The sequence below is a fragment of the Pipra filicauda genome, unplaced genomic scaffold (assembly GCF_003945595.2).
Source record: "Pipra filicauda isolate LSUMZ 115617 unplaced genomic scaffold, ASM394559v2 scaffold29_size4552773_pilon, whole genome shotgun sequence".
Taxonomy (NCBI): Eukaryota; Metazoa; Chordata; class Aves; order Passeriformes; family Pipridae; genus Pipra; species Pipra filicauda.
The window spans coordinates 1,712,767-1,738,051 of NW_024104420.1; the positions used below are offsets into that span (position 1 = coordinate 1,712,767).

Genomic DNA, 25,285 nt, shown 5'->3' on the forward strand with positions numbered 1-25,285 from the left:
TTTCCAGTATTGTGAATGTGTGGAAGTTATTTGGTTCTGCATAACAGTAGTTAAACTGCTTTTAAAATGGCCATCTGAGAAACAACTGGTATGTAACATGATTTTTTGTCCCAGTGCCCTAGGTGGAAAAAAAACAATATTCAGATAATTCAACTAATAAGGTTAATAGGTCGTTTTGTAGTACAACATATATAAAATATGTGTCTTAAAACAGCGAGAAATCTGTCATGGGGGCATGTTTCATAAAATATTCAGCTTTTAACAGAATCCACTTGTCCAGGAATTTCATTCTTCTATTTTGGCTGCCAATGGAAATGCTTGAGTCCAGGAATGCAAAGTGCATGTGTAGTCAGTCTCTTTAGAAAAGAGATATATTTTTTTCTTCTCTATTTCAATTTCATTGTCTTAAACTTATATATTCACATATGTTGAAAAGTTCTGATATAATTTCAGAGTCTAAGATAAGTGGGGTATTTAAAGCCTTCCAAAGTTCATTTGTATCTCATCAATATGGGCAATTGATATACTTCTGTAAATAAAACCACCCTTCTGCATACTTTGCTGTTGAAAAGTATCTCTTGCCTTCTGCAGCAGTAGATACAGTCAGATTAGGTATAATGTAGTTATAATTAGGTATAATGTAGTGTTTTGGAAAAGTAAGTAAATGTAGTGTTTACATACACACCAAAAAAATCTTCATATAACAAACTGGTTTTCTTTCTTTAGGAGTTCAGGGAGGTGCCATGTTTAGAATGTTCCTGAGGAAGATGAACCTTAGAAAGGCTTCCTAAAGTCTGATCATATGAAGAATAAATGTATCTTTCATCTACAGGAAATAAAGCCAGATGAAGTTACCCGACTTGCTCTTAGGACTGAAGTTAATTTTGAAAGTGTCTGCAGAAAGGTAAGTCTTGCTGGTTTTTGTTTTCTTTCCCTTGCTTCTGTGAGTGCGAAAGCACTCCTTAGGAAAAGATGCATATGTGATTGCAAGTACATGCATTTTGCACGGTGTATTCTGAATGTTGTATTGCATCTTCCTTGTAGATCTTTCTTTTCTAAGAAAGTTTATCCACTAGGACATACCTACAAAAAATTGCATATCTGTGCAAGTGACTTGTCATCTAGCCTGGTGGGCTAATCCCTAGTAATTGGAACAGAATACCAGGAAGCATGGTAGTGATTTCTTAGTGTTTACAAAGAGATTTGTTTAATTTGTATAGTACATATACATGGTTCAGTTAGTGTAAATAATCTAAGCTCTCAACAACAGCTGGAAAAAAGCTCTCAATACTGTTAAATGCAGGGAAAAGTTTCTACATGTGAACAAAACATGACAAACATTAGCTTGAAATAAAGATGGAATTTTAACACCCCTGTGGCTTATTAGTTTCAGTGTAACATTTCTCTTGAAGCCCACTGATGGTACATTATTAAATATTAACTGTCTGAGTAGTGATTTCTGTCAGAGAAAGTGGGAAGAGCTTTGTTGAAATAAGCAGCTGATGTTGAGAGCAGTACCATTTCAAGGCATGTGTTGCAGAAGTGATGCCAGGAAGCAATTCTGAATTTAAAAATCTCAGAACATGAAGTTGTGTATTTTCTTTCACATTATCCTCAACTCCTGTGGGTGGTCCACTGAGGGAGTCTGAAATCTGAAATGCTTATAGTCCAAAGGCTAAATTTTAGTGTAGAATTGGGTCATTTACTCATATAATGGCACCATTAGTTTGTAATATAACTATGCTATTGTGTATTATAGTCATGTGTGATGTAGTTCAGTTATCTGCATAGTGTGCAGAAGGATTTTCAATGTTTCATGTCAGCAAAATCAAGTTAATAGGAAAACATCACAGGAATTTGGTGTTTCTGGCGCAGTGTTTGGGTAGAAGCATCTTACTGCTTTTCCTTCTCTTAATGATAGAATAGAGTAAGGAAAAGGTCACAGCTATACTGGCATGGAGCTAAAAAGCTGCATTCTTCTTCTAAATTTTTTTGACCAAGATTTTCCAGTCTGAAGGTGAGCTAGTCAGAAACGGGTTACCGTAATGTTAGAAATGATGCAGAAGTGAAGATTCTGGATGAGTGAGGGCATGGAGAGGGATTTTGTTCTCAAAGAGAGATGCTAAATTCAAACAGTGACCTTTTTTCAAATGCATAAGCCTTATGCTGGTTTCATATACTGTAAGAGCCCCAAAATGAAATAACTGATGCTATTGTTTTAAAGGAGTTTATAGGTTTACAGTTGGAATTGTATTTTCTAAGAGGACAATTTTATTGTCAAGAACGCTGAGGGAATATAATTAAACTTACTTTTTTTATTTTGTCCTGTTATTTTTTATATATTCATGGTCATGACTGATAGTGTACTTTCTATGTTTACTTAAAATAGGCTTTAATTTTGCTTTAATTCTTGAAAATGTATAATACAGATAACCTCATGGAATTGTTTTGGGGATTCGATCTGTTGTTTCTGTTATTTTCTGCTGCTGGTCCTATTTTTCAGGGGTGGTCCTGTTTTTCAGGGGTGTGAAAGTCTGTTAATGTCACACTTTGTAGTGGATAGAACTTATGTTTCAAATCAAATTTATGGATTGATGCTGATGCATTTTTAAACCCATAGAGACTTTTTAACCTCACTGCAGTAGAAGAATATGTACAATTAATTAGTACAGTACTGTTGACAAGTGACAGTTGTGCCATCGTGACTTTATTGGTTGCTGTTGATTGGCCATAGAATATCCCCAGCTAAAGAAAGCATCCCTTTTGTGCTTTAACAAAGGTTAATTTTCCAGTATTTTATCTCTTATTTTCCCACATTTAGCTATTAAATGAACAACAAAAAAAAAATTATTTTCTATCCCTAGCAATATTCTGTAGTCTCAGGAAATGCAGACCACACTGTTTACCTTTTCATTAACTCGAATTTCAAAATATTTGAAGGAAAATATCCCGTGGCTGTTTTCATTGTCAAAATAGGTTTGTTTTCATTGACAAAATGCAATCTGTTTTTAATTCACTGTGGAATGCTGAATATTAGTTTTGCATAGTGGTCATGTAGTCAAGATATTTGTTTAATTCCTTCTGCCCACTGAGATTTTATGTTCCATTACTGTGTTTCCCCAATATTTTTCAGAATAAGATAAGCATACTTTTCTATTTTAAAAAAGTTTGCATAGATTTCAGTCAAGTACAATAAAATTGTGCTAAGTGTTTAGCAAGTGGCAGTTTACTGTGAGCTCTTGTGATTTATCTGTCAATATGGCTATACTCATGGTTGCTAATAAGCAGATCGGATTTATAATAGTTGCAGAGTGAGTTGGCAAGACACCGGACTTCTGCCTTTCCAAACTTATAAAAGCATTACAGGGTTTACCACATTGCTGTAAGACAAGAAGCAGCAGGTGAACAGTTTTTTGTGCACCTCTGCTGGAATATTTTTAACTGTCCTAGTTAGAACAACTGGGACCAGTTCATCACTGGATGGGTATAACGCAAAACTGTGTATTCTATAGCCTTCCATGCCATTTCCCAGAAACTGTTATCAATAGACCATCTACACCATCTGCACATAGAGCCTGACTCCCCAGGCTATAAACTAGGTGCTAAGAGGCCTGCGAGGTAGGAGTTGCTCTTGTCCTCACACCCATTAAGGAACCCCCTGCCCTGAGGGAGGTACTGAGCATTCCTGCCTGAACTGGAGGATATATAATCTTGGAATCTTGGGACCTTTTTAACCACTCCTGGGATCCAGAGGAAGACTGCAGATCACTGCTCTCAACTGGACTGCAATCGCCACTTTTGACCAGATTGCACCAGCACTCTCACCAACAGGTTTTCCTCCTCTCCCATTACTTTGGACTCAAGGGGGCCCAAAGAACACCACTCTGTTCATGCTCCAGGGTGCTGGGTTATACATTTGGGTTTTGTGGGTTAAAACCAATTGTTTGTCTGTATAATCGTACTTATTGTATTAGTTTATTAAATTGTTATTCTGACTTATAATCTCTCTTTTGGGTTGAGTTCATTTTCCACTGCTGGTTTACCTTTAAACCAGCACATTAATCCATTTTAATATTGCTGCAGCTAGCACCATTGTTATCAACAGGTGAAAAATTCTATTTTAAAAATTGTAATAAATCTTATCATGCAACTTTGACTGTTGTTTATACTGCTGGTGCTATTTCCAACTGTTGAAATGGAACCTGTATTTTCTAGGTTCTCACTAAGTCTTTATTCGCTTTCTGTGCATAGCTGTGCATTGTCTGCAACCTTATTTGCCAGACCTAAGTAAAATTAGAAAAATATGTGGTAGAGCTTTTGTCTGTTTTTTTTTTAACCTCATATTTGCAGCTGTGATGGCATTTTGTGCTCCAGCACACTGAAGTTATAAATTGGAAGCCAGTCCTAGAAATGGTATTCATTACAAGCAGAAAACTGAATTGGGAACTGACAAAGGTCTTAACTGTTATCTTCAACTTGTTGCTAACATAGATTTAAGGTAATTTAGATATGTTAAGATAGGCAGGATAAATAGATTAATATTTATTAATGTTTTTCCAGTATTAGAAAATTATGTGTATAATGTATGCTGTTTCTCCAGAAAAGGGAACACCTTCATGATAACCGGAGACAGTTTTCTTACCTTGGCACTAGCAATAACAGATATTGACTAACTTATTTTTAGCATCTCATTTAGCTTTTCTTCCAGTAACTTTTTGGTGTAAAGCACATGAAAAAAAAATCCCAGTCTTTTAAACACTGAGAATAACAGAATTCTGCTCCAGCATAATGGAACTCTCTAGTACAAGCAGCAGTATGGAGTGTCATCTTGCTTTAAGTCAAAATACTTCTTATTTTTCCTAAAAGTCCATGTGCTTCAAAATTGAGTGACTTTAAGATTTTGGCAAGGGGAGGCTTGAAATTGAAATGAACTATTGTGGTTTTCTATGAGTGAAGACTAAAGTACCAGTGTATATTAATGTTATCAAAGACTGAATTGAGCACATGCTTCTGACTTGCAGAAATACCAACAAATATTCACATATGATAAATGCCACCTCTGTTTTTTGCTTCCAGATTCAATCTTCATATAACCTTAGTAGCGTAGTTTTGCTTTTTTTTTACACTGATTTCTGATCTGTGATCCTTGAAAAGAACACCACGTTTTCCTACTAAGTCTTGTATTTTCATCCGTTGCTCAAATCCTGCTGTGTTTGAATCATGCAGATGCTTTTCTGCAAAGAGAACTCTGCACAGCAAAAGTTTGTTGGGGCCATGCAATGCCACATCCCTCTGAGTCTCAAGATTACTGAAAAGCTTGCTACAGTTTCTAAGTGTGTTGTGAAATTTTTTTTAGACCAGAAATGTAAGTCATCACTAGCTCTTAGAAGCCCTTTTTTTTTTCTTTCTTTTTTTTTTTTTTCTTTTTTTCTCTCTTGCTAATATAAGGTCTGGCAAGCTTATTTGGGATTGCTTCATGTTCAGGAACCAGCATTGTCTTGTTTGGAATTTAAAAGGAATTCGAAGACTTTAGAAACAGGATCTCAGGCAGCTCATGCACAGCAACCATGTGTACAGTATGATTTTGATCATTAAAAATATAAGCTGCTTGATGAGGACAGCTAGACTTAACATGATTTTGGAGGGTGTACATTAATGCCGTGGGCTTCAGGTCCAGATATTTTTAATAGATGCCCAAAGACTGATATGTTGCAGTTAAAAGTTCTGGGGATTTTTTCATGGATGAGTGATTTAATATCTTTACCTGTATGGCTTAAGTGAACTTGGGATTGGGGAACCAATTAAATTACTAAGAGTAATAAGAAAAGGTTTTTGATGATTTATCAGATTAGATTTTTACTGATTCACATATGAAAAGACCCTGTTTCATCTCCCAAACTTTTTGAAGTCACTGGATCTCTGGTGCAGGACTAAGGACATCCTTGGGAAAAAGGGTGTGAGAAAGAGGCAGAAATGTGCTTCTGTTCAGGACAGACAGGAAGAAGAAGGATGAACTTTACAGGCTGATTATGTATTAATTTCATTTCTTTCAAAGGAGTCTTTCAGTCACATTATCAAAATAGCATTTCTCAGATTCATATAATTTTTAAACCATGCAAATGATGGCCTGAGATTAGTATATCAATCCACAACCCCTCTCTCATGACCAACCAAAAAAAGAACAAGAGTGGAGTACTCACAGTGCTTGCTTTGGTTTTTGTTCTTCTTTGTAGATTTATATTGAAAACATTTTTCACACCAACAGTTTGTGAAAGGCAATTTATGAAAGGCTGCTAGCTTTGAGGCATTAATTGACAGTGAGTAAGTAAATAATTGGAGCATCAGGTTTCCCAAAACATCTCACTAGATGATAATCTTTGATTACAAGACATTGTTCTAATGAATACATTTATTTATTAAGGAAATTTTAAACTTGATACTGCTAGTACTCTTGAACTGTGTGGCAGAAATAGATGTATTTTTGGAATCAAGTAGAATTTTTGATTAAACACATCTGCATCCATAGAGGAACAGTCATATTTGTATTTTCTATATAAAAATATAAATGTTTCTATTTTAACTGAAAATCCTAACTGTACACTTGTGATCTTTGCCTTAATTTATTTTAAAAGTGTATACCCTGGTGGAAAATATCTAAAATAACCCCTCTGTATTCACTGTAGATTTAATCTGAGGAAATGCACTAAATCATAAAAAGGGCCCCTAAAAAAAGTCTTTTGTATTTTAATTGAAGACTTGCTGTTAGCTTCAGAGGCTTTGGATCAGGCACAAAATAGTTGCTGTCTCTTGTTTGAGGTTTGGGGGATTTCTTCACAGTCCGCTCCCCTTCTCCTCTCCCCAGCCCTCCACTACACAACATACTGATTAGGATAGATGTTATTATTGATATAAAACTTCTGTTTCTGTTCTTACTGCGTGTAATAGGAGACAATTTTATGTACATGGATTTTTAACATTGCTTATGGAAATATTTTGTTTGCAGTCCATAAACCATAGGGAGAAAACTACTGAATCATGATGTGATAGTCCATAAGCTTGGTATAATATGCTTATCATTAATACTTGCAGTTTTGTGGTTCAGTTCTGGCTATATGGTGGCAAATGGCTGGTGTTTTTGAGGAACCCATGAAAAACTTCATTCTCCTTTTTATCTAAATTCTGTTGTTACACTGATGATTTAATAGCTTAGTGATTGCCTGTCTGGACATGGTTGACAGTCTCCATCTCACTCCTCTCCCCCTTCTTTGTAAGTATTAATTATTGGAAACATTGTTATCTTACTTCCTTTTGCTCCAGAAGGAATGGGTTGCCTTATAGGTACACGTATGTTTCCGTTCTCCAACAATGTGTTTATGCTGAGAATAGTAAAATAATTATATTCAGTTTATTTTCCTACATGTTATAGTGTTATCTTCCCTTCTTACTTCAATATGGAACAGCAGATATTCATTTGCATATCAGATGCCAGATATGCTTTTCTCTCTGTAGTAGTTGTATCTGTCAACATGTTAATATTTATTGGAAATGTGATGCATTGATTTAATAGTAAAATTTCTGGCATCACAGACTAAAATAATTGGCTTGATGCTGGGAATCAGTACTGCAGAGTTAAATTCTTTTTGTCCTGAGTATTTTGACTCTGTTTGAATTCAGTTACACTGAATGTATGAAGCCACTGTTTTCTGAGAATTTTCCATGTCAAACACCAGATGTTAATGTTAAACAAGAATGTTTGTGGTCTTCCTTAGATTACTGATGAAGTGAAGAATTTTACATTCATTGATGAATATCACATTGAGGCGTAAATACTTTCTCTGTGGGACTGATTGTTTGTTGTTTTCTTTTCCTGAAGGTTCCTCATCTTACAAATTTGATCACCTGAACTGCAAGCTGTTTAGCATGGCTTTTGTGTATACTAGTCTGTATTTTAGAGCCTAGAGTCCATTGCTATGGTTGCAAATGAAGTTTTATGTTAGTATAAAAGTGTCAATTTTTGACAAATCTTTCTCTAGTCTTCTTCCACCTACTTCTCTTCCTGACTGTCCATCTGTCTGCCAGCCCAGCCAGTATCAATCCATCCCCAGGCTTCCAGTGAAAAAGTACATATCCTGTATATTAGGTTCTGTCTGTCACACTCCCACCTGTGGACAGCCATTCCTTCCCCCACCGCACTCTTCCCCTTACTGTCTCTGGAACAATTTGTAGATCACTTCTCCATTAGCCCCTTTGCATTCAAACTAGGCTACCACACACATGCCGCTGTAGTACCACTGTTTGAGAGCAAGGAGGTAAACTAGACCAAAGTTAGCATCATCTCCAGTAGCAGAGTGGAAATTGCAGCAATCTCATTTTAACTACAGCTTTGATTTTGTTCATTCTGGAAAGAATATTTTTTAAGTTCAGTGTTGAAATAAACTGCTAGTAACTTTGGCAGTTTTCCACAGAGGTATTGTTTATCTTTGATACAAAAGGCCTGTCTCCTTTCAAATTAAAGTGCTAGTCCAAGAATCTTTCTACCATTCATTTGCATTCCCGTGAAGCTGTATTTCTTAATTTTGTTGCCTAGATGAACAGACCGTTCAAGTTTATTAAAGTACAGTCCCGTCCCTAGACCAGGCTCAAACTCAAAAGTGATATGATTGCCTTTGATTTGAATGTGCTCATTTCGCTTACTTGGTGTGTCAGACCAGAATGTGGGCAGGCATATTATTGTCAGTAAACCTCAGAGGAATTTGATTCAAATTTTTGTGAGTAATATTTGTCTTTGATCATCTAGGTAATTCAAATACAATAAACATGCTTGAGAGACTAGAAATGGATGAAAAGGTGGGTGGGAAGAACAGTGCTTTTGAGGTTGGATATGCCTGTGGTAGTGATGATGTGATGCATAGTGCTGCACATGCACATGGCTGTACTACTTGGTCCCCAAAAGATTTATATCACGGGACTCATGAAAGACAAGCAACTCACAACTTTCATTTTTATTTTAAATGAGTATTTGAGTGATGCGTATAAATATCTTTCTGGATATGAGCTGTCATTGGAACAATGGAGGAAAATATTAGAAGTAGTCTTGTTTCTGTGCTTTCCTTGAAAAAAATGCAGGACAAAAAATGTGGCATGGCAAGATTCTCGTGGTGGTTGGTTTGGCAACTTTGGTTTTTTTTTAAATTCAGGAAGGCCAAGTTACTGACGTCCACCATCTTCTTCTCCAAAATATTGTTCAGGCTTGCATACAAGGCCTAAGAGGCAGAATCCCAGTGCATGGGTGAGAGTATGTTATCAAAATGAAACGTTTAGGTATTTGGAGTACCTGTAGGGCCAGAGAAAGCTGGACAGGAAGGATGACCAGCAGCATAATCAAAATTGCACTGAAAACTTTAAAGGGCATAAAGGAATATTTTAAAGCACGGGGAAGGTGATATGCTTGGAGAAACCTCATATTCACAATGACATGATATACAGGGAAAGGCCAAGAATGGAACAGCTTGATCCGATAAATAATGAAGGTAAATCAGACTGCCTACAGTGCTAGTTGATTGACACCTCCAATACTAAGCTACAGGGAAAGGGTGTATATTATGAATGCTTCCATACTAATCCTTGCACCAAAAAAAATAGTGGAGGGAAACTAGAATATTTAACATATAATATCATCACATGTAAAATAGATATTCTCCTTCCACCAGGTCTTCAAGATAATTAATGAAATTTACCATCTTTACAGGAATAATGGGATATGAGGTACATGCATGAGAGTAGTGCTGTTCTGTGAAGCACTGTATTTTAAATCTTAACAGCTCAGTCATATTAATGGAAAAGAAAATCCCTAAGAAGCATTTTGATTGGAATTTCCAACTGACATAAAAGTTTGGTACTTACATGTCCTACAGCCTCCAGTCAGAATGATGCTGGTGAACAGAAAATGTTAAATGAGATTAGAGAAGCTACAAATTTAGGACAGATAATAATAGTGAAAGTTTTCAATTACCCTTAATTCATATGGCTACTTAAGACAGAATGTTTGAATTACATCCTTTATGTATCCACCGGGAAAGTAATCAGTTTGTAAAGTTGATCCACATAAAGGGACAGGGAGAAGGATATGTGCAACCAAACAAGAAAGCAAAATGTTTTCTCAAAAAGGGTGGTTGGGCATTTGAACAGGCTCCCCAGGGAATTGATCACAGCACCAAGCCTGACAAGAGTTCAAGAAGTGTTTGGATGATACTGTCAGGCACATGGTGTCCTGTGCAGAGCTAAGGGTTAGACAGGATGATCTTTGCGGGTCTCTTTCAACACAGCATATTCTGTGATTCTGTGATCTATCTGTAAATCCTGTAAGTATTGGTACTCATGGAACAATTTTGACTAAGGTTCGTGAAGCTGTTTTAGCATTAACTTCCAGCAGGGCTTTTTTGTGTGTGTTCAGGTAAGAAACAAAGATCAGTGTACCCTTGAGGGAAGAACGGCCATATTTTATTACCTCTTGATCTTGTTTTGAGAAGCACCGTACAGTTGGCACTCTATGATAGTGTGCTAAGTGAATGCACTTGTATCTAGAAATTAAGCACAAGGAGAGAGAACATAAGGCAGAATTTACATGAGTTGAAACATTATTTTGGTTGCTTAGAGAACTTAAAACGTTAAGATGTCTTTAATGTTATATAAGCAATTGTAATTACTTATGTTAAAGACTGACACTTACTCATACATTACTAAAGGAAAGGCTCTTTCTGTATATTTGCTTTGTGATGTGGCTCAGAATTGCATTGCAAAATCAGAAAAAAAGTAAATCTGACATTCCTGATGTTTCTAAAAATTAAAAACAGCTGCTATTGTCTTTTGCTCCTTTTATTTTTATAAATGAAACTCTATCAGTTTTTCATTGTGTATCATATAGAAATAAAGTGCAATATCATTCTGATTTCTTCCCCTCTTTTCTATGCAGATCAGTTTTTAAAGTGCTGCAACTCAGAATTAAGAAATCAATAGTTAAAAAAATTTTTAAAAAAAAGGAAGTTAAGGAATGAGGAGGCCTCTTTCAACTCAATATGAAGCCCATCGGTTTGTTAACAGTGGAAAACTAAATGAAAAGTTACTAGTGCTTGAACTTTTAAAAATTTAACTTTAGAAGGAGAAAAATTTGATGTTCTTGAATTACTGGAATTCTGTTCTTAAAAATCTCGTCTATTGGGATGTCAATGAATGTAGCTGCTAAGACCATCAATATTAAAAAGTTAGAGCTTGGTAAAATGAGAGCATAAGGTTACAGGACTTTGCCCCTCTATGGTAATATTGGTAGGTAAGAGAAAATGGGAGGTAAACAGTCACTTAGTGGAAGTAATTATAGGCATTACATTTAAAAGATGATGGTCTAGTTTTTTCTTGGGTTTGGAATATGAGTAATTGCCAAATTGATTGGAATGATTTTGTGGTCATTTCACATTAGGAAAACTCTGGATGCCAGAGTTAAGTAATAATAATGTAATGGCCTAGAAACTGCCCAGGAGCGTCTAAGCATAAAGATTCGGTGTGCCATATAGTGAAATAACTGCTATAAAATCTGAACATCCAGGATTGCCATTTAATTTACATCCATTGTCTGCTGATAGGCTCAAGCAATATCAGGGCTTACATATATATCGGACATGTGTTTATCATTAGAGCAGGTTTCAAATGCATTGTCAATAGACTTAATGATGGAAAAGCTACGTTTTGGTGCCAAAGAACTGGTGTGTCTATCTCAGATGTTTTAATAGTTTTTTAGTGAACTGAATTTGTATTTCCATTGTCTTTTTCAGAAAAAGTCTGAAAAACATATATATTTAAAAAAAACCAAATCTGTTTTCAATTATGCACATAAATTGCAGTGTGGTATGCCAAGAAATGCTGTCTTGTTTTGAGTAGCATATGATAACATGGCCTACCCCTCGTTAGTGCGTGCAGTGTTCATGAAGTCTTTAAGTCATCTGTGCCTCCAAATCCCTGGCTCTCATATTTATTTCCATCAGCAGTGCTCTGAGCAGAAATATGTCTCTCCCAAGAGTTTTATCTGAAAACATTGACCTGACAGTACTTTATATATAGATATGTTCCCTGGTGGTAATGCTTGTAAATGTGGAGGTCTGAGCAAGATGGGGTTTGTTGGCAAGGGTAACCTTTTTCCTTTGCATTGTAAATTATCTGAAATATACCTGATTAAATTGGAGATTGTTTAAATTTGAAGATCTCAACTACGTTGAATGTCTCTGCTGTAAACTTAATTTTGTATGTGCTTATACATATGGTACTGTGTCGGGCTTCATCTGACAAGTGGTGACTTGAGGTTTGAGCATCTGTTTTATAGTGAAATATTGTAAGGCTGTATCAAGACTACATCCCTGATAGTTCGGTCCAGAGTTTTGTCAGCAGATTTACATCATAAGGAGAGCAGTATCTCAATTCCGAAACTTCTTTGGTTCATCCAGAACAGAATACTGTGAACTTTTGGTCCATTAATAGTTTTAATAACACAGAGCTCATCCCTCTGTCACACCAATTCGGTGCTACCATGTGCTTTCACTCAATCTTTGGACATGCCCAGGGTTCACAGCTGAACCTTGGGAGCTCAGGTGCATTCAGGTTGCAGTGAAGTCAGAGAATTCTGTTTACTGCTCTGTTTACAGCACTGGCTGGATGTTGTTGGTCTCCCTTGTGTTTCTGCTCTCCTTTCTATAACAAATAAGTATAAATAATCAGTTTTTAATTTTTTTTTCCCAAAAGTTATCTTTCAAATTTCATTCTGATATTAACCAGCTTAATTCTCTATTTGGCATTAATGAACAATTGCCTATTTTCAGTTTTCAGATCCTCATTCTAGATGACCAGTTACAGACAAATGATCTGTTGATTTCACTTTTCTGTAAAGGTCAGTTCTGATTTCAGATCTGATATCTTGTGGATGTCAAACTAATTTATGTATGACATTTCCTCCAAACTTCATTATCTTCTCTTAAGACTATGTGAATTTTGTGGCAAAGAATTTTTTCTCTATATTGTTCACAGCTACTGTCTGTTACCTGAGATGTGCTTTGATTCTGTTCCCCCTGAAGTACATATTTTGTTTCCAGATTTCTAGTTCATTGTATTTTGCTATGCAGTTTAGTTTCTTGCCTTATTTGGGTTGGGATATTTACTTGGTTTTCTTTTGTGGAGTTTGGGTGTTTTTCTAGTGGCATCTGTTTTACTGTGCTGTGTCCCAAAATTTTTTACTCAGTTTGGTGAGACGCATATATTTTATAGTGATACAGTCACAATGAATTAGACCACCATAACTGGGGGAGGAGTTATCACAGTGCTCACTTTATGTCTTCTTTCATAACCTTAAGAAGTTTTTTTTGTTCCTTGTTGGATGCCAAACTGAGAGTACTATAGCCTTGGAAAAGATGGAGAAGCAGCATTTGAGTTTTCCCACAATCTTGCTGTTTCTGCTTACACCTAGAGTTCACCCTGTTCTCCATGAGGAAATAATTAAGGATCCATGCCTACTTCATTCAGGAATTTTTTGCTCTGACTTTTCTTTATTGAAACAATCATGGGAATTATTTTTTGCATAAAGAGAAGAAAGAAAGAATTGTAGAAGATTAAGTACATAATTTCTACTCAGGCAGGTCTGGGGTTTATGCCAATCTCTGCTGTAGATCACTCTGGAAGTTTGATGAAACACTCCATTTTTTATTTGACCATTTCCTAATGTGAAAAATAAGCATTTACCTCACACTTGTATGATTGGCTTAATTAGTTGTGACAGATTAATCTAAAGAAACTCTATTGTAGACCCTTTTATACTCCAGTTAAATATTGTCATCTAGCACTTACAAAGCTCTAGGCTTTTGAAAGGGCCTTTAAACTTTTTCAAATGCTTGGATAGTAGGTGTTTTTATCATGTATGCAGCAAAGAATAGCAAGAAATCCATTTTTGTTTGAATTTGTAACCTATTTTGAAACTTTTATTTTAAAAGAGGAGCAATGTTTATACATCATACTTCTTTTTGATAAAAGACAAACCACATTTAACGTGGAACTGAATGTGAATTTAAGTGAACAAATTTATGGGGAAAAGAATAGCTGTGGTCCAGACATTCAAATGAAATTAGGGCAGTGTAAGTACCTTCATAGTATTTAGAAGAATCTCATGCTCCTCCCTGATTCTTGATCCAAGAGTCTGTGGAAGGCAGTGATGAGTTGAGTCAATGTTACTGCCGGTAGCACAAGGTCAGCTAGATTTTCCAGACTTCTGCCTTCTCTTGTGTGCAGCTTTACAGATGAGCAACAAGATTGCCCAGGATACCCCATGTTGCCACGAGTCTTCAGCTTCATAATGTTCTTCATAACGTTTGTGTGTTGGGTTTGCCTGACAAGGGTTTGGTAGTGGGGTTGGCTACAGGTGTGACTTCTGTGAGAAGCTGCTGGAAGCTTCCCCTGTGAAGCCAGAGCCAGCTAGCTCCAAGACAGACTCACCACTGGCCAAGGCTGAGCCTACTAGCAATGGTGGCAGGATCTCTGGGATAACATCGTTAAGAAGGAATGGGGGGCAATGCACAGGAACAATTGCAACCAGAGAAGAGAGGAGTGAGCATGTGTAGGAGAAACAGCCCTACAGACAGCAAAATCAGTGAAGTAGAAGGGAAAATGCTCCAGGCACTGCAACAGAGATTCCCCTGCAGCCTGTGATGAAGACCATGGTGAGGCAGCTGTGCCCCTGCAGCCCATGGAGGTCCATGGTGGAACAGAGATCCACCTGCGGCCCATGGAGGACCTATGCCAGAGCAGGTGGATGTGCCCAAAAGAGTCTGTGATCCATGAGAAGCCTGTGCTGGAGCAGGCTTCTGGCAGGACCTGTGACCCCATGGAAAGAGGAGCCCATGGGGGAGCAGGTTTGTTGACAGGACTTGTGACCCCACAAGGGACTCACATGGGAGCAGTTCATGATGAACTGCAGCCTGTGAAAAGGAGTCATGTTGGAGAAGTTCATGGAGGACTGTCTCACATGGGAGGGACCCCACAATGGAGCCGGGGAAGAGTGTGAGGAGTCCTCCTCCTGAGGAGGAAGGAATGACAAAGACAACATGTGATGAGTTGACTACAGCCCCTATTTTCTGTTCTACTGTACCCTTGGGGTGGAGGGAAGAAAACACTGGGAGTGAAGTTGAACCTGGGAAGAAGGGAGGGGTGGAGGGAAGGTGGTTTAAGATTTTGTTTTTAGTTCTCATTACCCTGATCTAATTTGATTGGCAATAAATTTAATTAATTTTTCCCCAAGTCAGATCTGTTTGCCTGTCACATTAATTGCTGAATGGTCTCTCCCTGTCCTTATCTCGACCCATGAACCTTCTGTTGTATTTTCTCTCCCTTGTTCTGCTGAGGAGGGGAGTGATAAAGCAGCTTCACTGGGCACCTGGCATCCAGCCAAGGTCAACCCACCACAACTTGCAAGATAAATAAAGTAAATATCCAAATATTTTCATGGTTGAATTACCACGATAACAGAAAAACATGTAAATTCATATGAACTGTGGCAAGCATTGAAAACAATAATAAACAAGTTTACTTGTATATCTTGATGTTTTGTAGGAAATTGTTCAGTTTTTCTTCTCTTGTTCTACCACAAGATATTTTCATGACGAGTTTTTGCAAAGGTTTTAGATCTGTTAAGACATGTATTTTAGCTTCAATTCAAAATTTTTCATCAACCTGTTTTAAAAATCATTTATCATCCAATTAAAAAAAATTCTGCTGGAGCTTGGGTGATTTCCTGAGATCCATACAGAACTGATTTCTGTAAGAACTTCTCACCTGTCTTATTATTTAAGCTGGTGGAACTGCTACTTCATAACACCTGTACCATCATTTTGATGTTACATGCAACACTGGTATAGCTTGAGTGAAAATGAAGTAATAGATTATTATAGATCTGACAGGTTTTGGCTATCCATTTCCAGAGTCTAAAGTATTTAATGCTGGCATTTCTGTTCTTTGATTATAATGGGATTGCTTCCTGTTACTTCTGTATTTGGGAGAACCACTCTTATAACCACTTGCCACATGTAACCTGTTTTCTACATCCCTTAGTTGACTTGTCATCCAGTTATTAAGCTGTGACACAGTCAATAAACAACCTCTTGTTGTCAGGAGCTGAGAGAGCAATGCTGTCATGAATGATACTATTAACCAGTTGCCTCTCATACCAAAATCTTCACCATGTTTGATGGTCACAGATCACATACTGTATTTCTTACAGACATAAAAAAAGAGGGAGAACTAGCTGCATTTCACAGTCAGAAAGTAACTTCTCTCAAGCATCTTATTCCAAAGTAGTACAAGGACATAGTATGGACTTGGGTGGCAGCCTTGATTTGGCATCTCCAGCCGCTCTGTGACTTCACATTAATCACATCTGCTGTTATGAAGGACAGCTGTAATTACTTAGAGCTCTGCAAAGAACATGTGGATTAACAGGTTTTGTAGTTATTTGGGGTTTTGGTGTTTTGGGGTTTTTTTCAGTAGAGAGCTCTTCTCCTAAGTTGCTACGAAGGCTATTGCAATGACATCGTGGTTTGGCCCAGAATGAGGTCTTTCTTTTTTTATGCTTACTCTGGTTAGCATTGTCTCTGCCATTTTTTGCTTAAAATCAGGTTGTTAACATTTGACATTAAAGTGTACTTCTAGATAGTTTAGAAGCTAGTATGACATACTTCAAGATTGCTTTTTGTGTCATGGTTTTTACCGTGTACTGCATACTTGTTAGTGGGGTTTCTGTCTCCATTTGAGTGTCATTATTTTAAATAACAGATGATCTGAAATGAGAGATGCAGCACCGCTAAACTTTATCAGTTTGGCAGCACTGTCACCCAGCTGAAATTCTAGTAGTCGTCTTTTTAGTAGTACACTCTTCTAGTAGCAGTTTTGTTTCTGATGAGGCCTGTCACAAGGCAATTCCCTTTTGCACAAAATGCAGATGAAAAATTAAAAGTATGAGCTCTTTCTTTCTCATTATCAATTATAACTACAGCAGAGAGGGTACAAACAAAATTAGTCTTGAAATGGGAAGATTAATCAGAATGAAGCGATAGTCAGAAGTCTCCATTTTATGCTCCCAAGTTAATCACAGGTTTCTGCCCTTTAATTCATCCTGAAGCTCTGCTGTTTCAGGTGTACTATCAAGGCATGCCTTTCAGCTTCTGTAGTCCCATCTGCTCCGAGACTGTGAGACGCTCAGTTTCTCATTCTCGCTATTACCTGCATTGTATGAAGCAGGTTCTGTTCACACAGCTTATGCCTGATGTTTACATTATACTGTTGGGTTGTTTTTTTTTTTTACCCTGTAGTGCCAGCTTTTGGAGCCATTCCATGCTTCTGACCCCTGTTCCATCACATCTCAAAACTTGCTGTTGTGAGTCTGCTTTTATCTTAGCAAGCTTGTAATGTCCATTCTATTCCCAGTCATTGCCACTTGGTGCGAAGTTTGTCTCCCTTATATGGGGCATGCATGACGTCAGTGATGATAGACAGTTTCAATATTATATATGGAAATACTTGCCAAGATAAAAAGATTGAGGAGACTGACTTTCAGGTGGTTTTGTATTTAACTGTGGTGGTTTCACCCCAGCCAGAGCCAAGCCCCAGGCAGCCGCTCGTTCACTCCCCCACCAGCAGGATACTTGGGAAGAGAATTGGAAGGCTAAAAGCCATAATACTCATGGGTTGAGACAAAGTTTAATAGGGAAAGCAAAAGCTGTGCACACAAGTAAAGCAAAACAAGGAATTAATGCACTGCTTCCCATAGGCAGGCAGGTGTTCTGCCTCTCCAGGAGGGCAGGGCCCCATCACATGTAACAGTTACTTGGGAAGACAAACATCATCACTCTAAACATCTGCCCTTCTTCCCACAGATTTATACACTGAGCATGATGACATATGGCCTGGAATATCCCTTTGGTCAATTTGGGTCACCTGTCCCAGCTGTCTCTCCTGTCAACCTCCCATGCAGCCCCAGTTTCCTCGCCAGCGTGGCAATAGGAAAAGCACAAAAGGCCTTTAGCAATGACAAAAATACCTCCATACTGTCAACCCTGTGTTCAGCATAAATCCAAAACACAGCCCCATACAGCCCACTGTGAAGAGAATTAACTCTACCCCAGCCAAAACCATCACAGTAACTTACAACTTCTCACCGAGAAGTGTGACTATGTACTGCTCCATTTCTTTGTTCACTTTGCAGCACCTCAGTTGCACTGAAGGAGGGAGAGTGTTCATATAGAAAGTACTAGCACATTCTTGCATAAAAAAATAAGTAGTGCAACATAGTACAAGAAGTAGCAGGAATATGTCAGAATAAAAGTGTACAATTCTAGTATCTAATTAAACATAAAGGGGACAGCAGAAGTGGGGAGAGGGTATTCTTGCTTGTAAAGACAGTTGACATTTTTCTTTTAAGTTTTATTTTCTCTATTCTCTATGTTTCTATAAGGTTTTATATATTGGAAAATACTTGAGGAAAAATAAATCGAACATTGCCTATACCAAAAAAACCCAAAACAAACTACACAGAAAAATGGGAAATCTTAAAGAATGTGAATGCCATATTGTTTGTTAGCTACTGTCTATCAGTGTGAATTGTGTTTGTGAAGTATTTTGCTATAAGGAAAAAATGTGGTTATTCCATATGGATTGGCCTGTACATGCTTAAACCCTTTCTATAAATATTTGAATTAAAGGACACCAGATGTTGCACAGAAGCTGCTGCTGCTTTCTGAACTTCATGGTATATTCTTTCAAAACCCACAGGAAGTAGCTGAGGGAAAAAGTGTATTAATTAAGTTCAGAAATAGATTTTCCAGCTATAGAAAAATCTCCAAAGAAAATAGCATATGATCTTCAGAAATGTGAGCTCTCTGTCCCAAGAATCTGGTGTCAGCATGCAGCATTGTCACATGGGGATTAGAATTCAGATTTCAAGTTCTCAGACCTAGGCTAGCCTGAAAGTAAGCCAGTCTGTGGCCCTTGGAAATGGACCCATCTTTTGTCCTGTCTGCTCTGACCTATGTTCATAGTTCTATAGGCAGTGTTCAGAGAAAAGATTTTTCCAGTTTTTTCTTGGCCTAGAGAACTAATGTTGTAGTAACTGAGACTTGAGGGAAAAGGAAAGTGCTAGAATTCCCAGATGCTCTGCACTTCAAACATGAAATATGCTCTGATGTGCCTAAAGTATATTTTGTATAAAACTATGGCAAAAGAAATACAAAATGGGATTTGCTTTGCATTGGTTGAGGAATAAGATTTACATTTTGCAAACCAATTAAATATTTCTGCATTTAGAAGTACTGACTCTGCTGTAGTTGTAGTGCCTTCTTGCGCTCTGTTTCCTTCAGACCAAAGCACTGAAACTGACTCTTCTGCTCTAGTAGTTGGTGGGAAGCGTCCATCTATCCTTATGCAATGAATATATAATTGTTTATACTCTTGAGTCACATGATTCTGTTGGAAGAGCAGGTACACACAAACAAGTAACATTTGCCACTGAGCACTCTTATGTGAATTCAGTCATCTATGTTTAATGTGCATTGCTGATGTATTAGGTAGGGTTTGTGTTGTGGTGATTTGACCCCAGCCAGCAGCTAAGCACCCAGCAACTGCTCGCTCACCTCCCCTGCAAGATGGGGATAGCATCCAGTGAGAAAAAGTGAGAAAAACTCTATCTTGAGATAAAGACAGTTCAATAAGTGAATCAAAGCTGTATGTGCAAGCAAAAGAGAATAAGGATTTTATTTGCTATTTCCCTTCAACAGGCAAATGTTTAGTCACAACCCAGACAGCAGGGCTTCATTCCGCTAAGAGGTTGCTTGGGAAGACAAATGCCATAACCGCACACATTCCCCCATTCCTTTTCCTTACCTCGAGCTTTTATTGCTAAGCACAACTTGATATGGAATGGAATGTCCTTTTGGTCCTTGTGGATCAGCTGTACCAGATGTGTTTCCTTTCCAACCTCTTGTCCACTCCCCGCCTGCCTGTTGGGAGGGCAGAGCGAGAAACAGAGAAGGCCTTGATACAGTGCAAGCACTGCTCATCAATGACTAAAATATTGGTGTGTTACCAACACTAAGATGTTTTAGTCAGAGATCCAAAGCACAGCACCATCTTGCCTGCTATGGAGAACGTTAACTCCATCCTAGGGCAGAGCCAGTACCTCCATCCCTTATTCTCTACCAGTTACACACCTGTGGCTTGGGCTCCATCTGTTGCGGTGGTTGCTGAGGACAGGAGAGGCCAAAGATTTTCTTGAGTTGATGGGCACCAAAATCAGTACAGGTTGGGTCACAGGGCACTTGCCCGGTTCTTTACAAGTATTATCATCTGTTGATTCAGGTGGCTTCTGCTGTGATACTTCCTGTAGCATATAGCTCAAATCACAGATAGCAACAATTTAAACATGTATCCATTACAGAGCCACTAGGAGGAAGGGAAAAAATTCTGTCTCATCTACTCTCTCCCAAAGCAGGCTTTAAGGAATCTTCCTGCTAAATTTGTGGTTTACAAATGTATCACACCTCATTTTCCTCCATTAAAATCAAACAAACAAAAAACTCCCACAAACAAACAAAAACCTAGAAGACAAAGCTGCCTTTTGAAGTCTTAGGTATCCCTCATTTTGTTCTTCAAGGAGAGTGCTAACAAGAAGACAAGAACCTGAAAATGGGAGCTTTTACAAAGTGTCATACATTATTTCCAAGATATAAAAGGGAAAGTCAGAAAGGAAAGAATTCCTTCTCTTCCCTTTTTTTTCCTTAAAATTAAAGCAAGATCAGATTTCTTCTTTGAATCAATTGGCAGAGTTCCGGTATTCTACTGCATCAAATTCAAGGTTATTAGTCTTTATGGTCAAGTTAGACCTTGCATCTCAGCCACATTTAATGCATATTCCTTCCTGCTATGTCATTTTGCCAAATTTTATGACATCCATACTGCACTTCTTGCAATCTGCTGTATTTCTTCAAGCAGATGCCTTCTACCAATATGATGTCTTTTATTCAGTAGGTTCATGAATTTGCTTTTCATGTGTAAGAAATAGTAAATGTAAAATCAGTGTGCTAGCACTAAAAGATGTGTCTGGTATGCTTTAAAAGATAAATCATGTTATCCCTATTCAGTGCCAGAGAAATATCATATGATCTACATGTCTGTTATGTTTCTATCATGGTTAGACAGTCAGAGTTTTCTGCATTTAGAATGATGATAATACAGCAAAATAAAATTATTGCAGTATCATAAGCTTTCCTCTTGTTCAGTTCATGGTGCAGAATCACATTAATATGCATTGTAGCATAACTGACACAGACTCCTGGAAGTAATCACCATTCTATTGACTTCGTGCCCTGAATTTTTCTTGTATAGCCAAATTGTACTGCAACTGAGCGAGCGATGGCACGACTTGCAACACATCCAACCTTAAAGCCCAGATTTGTTGAACTTAAAGGTATGAAATATTTTAACTTGTTTATTACTTCAGTAGCTTACTGGCGTGGTACTTTGTTCCTGTATATTTCTGGCACGAACAAAAAAAACCCCTAAAAGCTTCTGTAGTTACCCTAACTAGCTGCAGTGAACCAAGTGCCACAAACTTGTAACCATTTACGTTGGTTGAAGTGGTCTCATATGTGACTGTATGCAATATGACATTTAAGAACAAATAGGGTGTTGAACGAACAGGGTTTATAATGGGAACTCTAAAAATCAAATGAATGTAATGGAATATTTTTTAATTAAATGGGAATGTAAAAGGATCATTACAGCTGGGTTTCTAAAGGCAACTAAAAGGTTTTACAAATTACTTTCTAAATCTTCCTCGAAAACTGTCCCCAGAATCTTTAGGGTGTCTTTCCTGGTTTTTTAGGTTCTCTCTTGTTCTCTTGAAACTGAAATTTTCTACCTGAAACTGATGCTAAAAAGAGTCAAGTCCTAGTAATAATGTCACAAAGTTACTTGATTAATAACAGAGTATATCGAATACTCATTTAATTATATATGTGCAATTTATTATTAGTTTGCAGTTTTACACTCGAAGTAATGCCCTAAGTGAACATGATTATCAGCTGCAGATTATTTGCTTAAAGTTCACAGTTAAACCCAAGTTTCATATTGTATTTCATTGATAATAATTTCTTTTTCTCGCTTTTGTTGATACTGTACTCTATGGTCTTGCCCCATGTGTTCAGTAAATGATTGATAAGGACATTCAAAATATGCTTACTCAAAACAACATATTTAACTTGCAAAAGTGTTTTATTATATAAAAATAACTTATATAAATTGACATGTAGCTGCAACAAAATATTTCCTCTGCCCCTTGCACAGCTGCTGTAAAAGCTTTTAAGGATGCAAGAAAGAACCCAGACAAAGCCACTCCTTTGAAAAAGGCTAAGTCAGAAGAACAGCCTAAAGCAGCACAACATTTCAATAGCAACTTGGATGACCAAGCTCCTAAACTAGCTCAAAAACAGCAAGGATGTGGACACAAGACAAAACTGAGTACGAAAATAGAGACTGACAGTGTGGCTGAAGAACTTTGTGAGAGTGCATCTGAGCAGAAAACTTTGGAAATGGAGAGAGCATATGCTCCAGAAGAATCTTCATTTCAGGCAGTAGAAATGCAAATAGTCACTGAGAACAAAACAGAAAAAAACCGTAGCTATCAAAAAAGGAAAGAAAATACGAGTATCAACAAATTAAATGCAATAATAGAGAAAATTGGTGATAGTGAGCAGGAGCATCCTAGTGAAAAGGAATACTTCGATGATAGTACTGAAGAAAGGTTTTATAACGAGTCATCAGATTCTGACAGTGACAGCAATGATGATTTCTTCATTGGCAAAGTAAAAAGAAAGAAAAAAACAGCAGCAGTAACTAATCCTTCTTCAACAAAAGATAAAGATAGACTTCAGAAAAATGTAGTGAAGAAAGAAAAGAGCACAGTTCCTGGGACAGCACAAGATTTGATCATGGAAGAAAGAAAGCCACCTGCAAAAGCAGTCAGGCTAGAATCAGTGTTCTGCAGTTCCTTGTCGACCTCTAATCAGAAATCTCAAACCAGAAAAAGGTAAACCTTTTCCCCATGTTATGTTCTGCATTCCTTCCCTCCTTCTCAGTAATGGAAATTGTTGTGATTTTCAGTAGTCCTTACCAAACAAAGAGAATTTGAGTTCTATAAAGCTTAGAACATGTTCACAGAAACTACCTGTCAGTCTTCTTGCACTTTCTCGACATTAAGTATTTTTCAGATTAACATTAGCACTGATGTATACATAGGATTCCTAACTAGACCCGCATCCAAATTCAGTCACTTCTGAATACTTCTATTTCTAATTCTTTATTAACAAAGGTGAAACAGCATTTAAGGGGCTCGCACGATAAGCTCGAAAAGTTATTGCATGGGTGTTTTGGTGGTAATGATTCTTTATTCACAGGTTTTTATAATCTTACAAATTTCTTGAAAAATCCTAAATTCTCTTTTTATTTTTAGAAATCCTAAAGACCAGCCACTCAAAAATGGAAGAACAGGTATGTATTACTTAACCTGGTAAAATTACAAGAGTAAAATCATCTTGAGATTTTGTTGCCTCTGCAGTTATGATAAGCTGTACTTTTTTTCTTTTCAAATTTGTGGAACATATATTAACATTTGTTGTTAAAATGGTCAAATTGTTGAGCTTTCATTTTAATCATGGATATTATCTGCTCTTTTCTATTTTTTTAGTATTAGAAATACTTAACGTACGGTTTACAGAGGAAAGGGCTTTTCCATCTGTCAAGCAGTTAGTTTTACTTGTGCGCAGGTAAAGGTACAGATTTTGATATGTACCTAGTACCTTGTGTCTTAAGTAATTCCTCCAGTAGCTCCTGAAAATGCAGTATTTTATTCCATTTGTACTATATGATACCATTTTGGAATTCATTTGATCAAGGATATAATTTCAGTCATATTGAGTTATATTGTGTAATATCTCATTGGTTTATTGTGAAGAAAAAAATTTAGACTGTGCTGAATATTTGTCTACACAAATTTTGAGTGTGGTCTGTAATAATAAATCTAACTATCTTCAGTCCACTGAATGGCAATTTACTGGGCTGCAAGATGAGGAAATCTTGCTGTGAATATTCAGATGACTGTGTTCCCCATGGGTTATTATTAAATTTTTGAAAATATCTGCAATCCCAGAGTAGTTTGCATCTATTTATGAAAATTCATGATGTAGTTAATGCTTCGTTTTGTACTTGCACAGGTTTTCTTAAAAGTGAACCACAGCTGAAGAAACAACCATTTGCAAAAGCTTCAGGTATTAAATGTGACAATAAGAAAGCATGTTTGGAGCAGCCTCTTCATCCTTCATGGGAAGCAAGCAGGAGACGCAAAGAGCAAGTGTCTCAAATTACAGCATTCCAGGGAAAAAAGATTAAATTTGATGACTAGATTATATGTAAATTCAGGTTTTAAAAAAAAAAAAAAGATTTTTGCAACTGCTGTTTGAACATTTTTGTTTTACTGTCCATATCCTTTGCAGCCTATAAAACTGCAACTGCTATATCTTACCATCTTAGAATAATCAAGATTGCTTCATTTATTCTGTGTGCTGTCTGTGGATTAATGTAATGGCCATGTGGTGTTGGTTCATAAGTTCCATTGCATAGTCCCCCCATTTATGAAATACACTCTAACAAATTAATGTTTTTTAGGAACATCATTTTTGCCCTATAGGAATAGTACAGGTTCTTTGGAGCTTTTTTTTTCTAATGTAAAAATGTATTTTATATGTGGATTTGGATTGTCAAATAAATCTCAGCTGAGGAAAAGTAAGAGATTCTTGAACTTGAACAGACCTCAAAAATTCATGAATGTATCAAGTAGCTGGAAAAGCTGATCACCTGTAAGCATGATATGAAAATTTCTGGAGAGCAATTAAATATTGTCCTTTTAAACTGTGATCTCTGTCCTCTAATTATACTGCCAATTTGAAGAACCAAAAGAGTGTCTTTAATACTTTGTTCTGGTAGTTACAGCTGGGTCCTTTATCATGTGCAGCTTGTACTTTGTGAAAGAATATGAAATATTAAAGGGTCTTTGTACATTAAGAAACATTTGACTTTTAAGTGCCTGTCTGACATTGAGAGTTCATTTGATTGGGCTGTGACATAAAAGGTTCATTGAATTTTTCTTCAAGTGCTTTTC

At 37.1% G+C, this 25,285-nt stretch overlaps 1 protein-coding gene across 1 annotated transcript in view; it reads left to right on the plus strand.

Moving 5' to 3' along the window:
• The window catches only part of SRFBP1 (serum response factor binding protein 1), a 70,120-nt gene extending 44,928 nt beyond the window's left edge, over positions 1-25,192 (plus strand). The window contains 5 exon segments of the mRNA XM_027710318.2: positions 833-904; positions 21,457-21,538; positions 22,417-23,158; positions 23,582-23,619; positions 24,342-25,192. Of these exon segments, the coding sequence (XP_027566119.1) occupies positions 833-904; positions 21,457-21,538; positions 22,417-23,158; positions 23,582-23,619; positions 24,342-24,529 (1,122 nt within the window). The 3' untranslated portion in view covers positions 24,530-25,192.
• Positions 25,193-25,285: the final 93 nt, after the last annotated feature.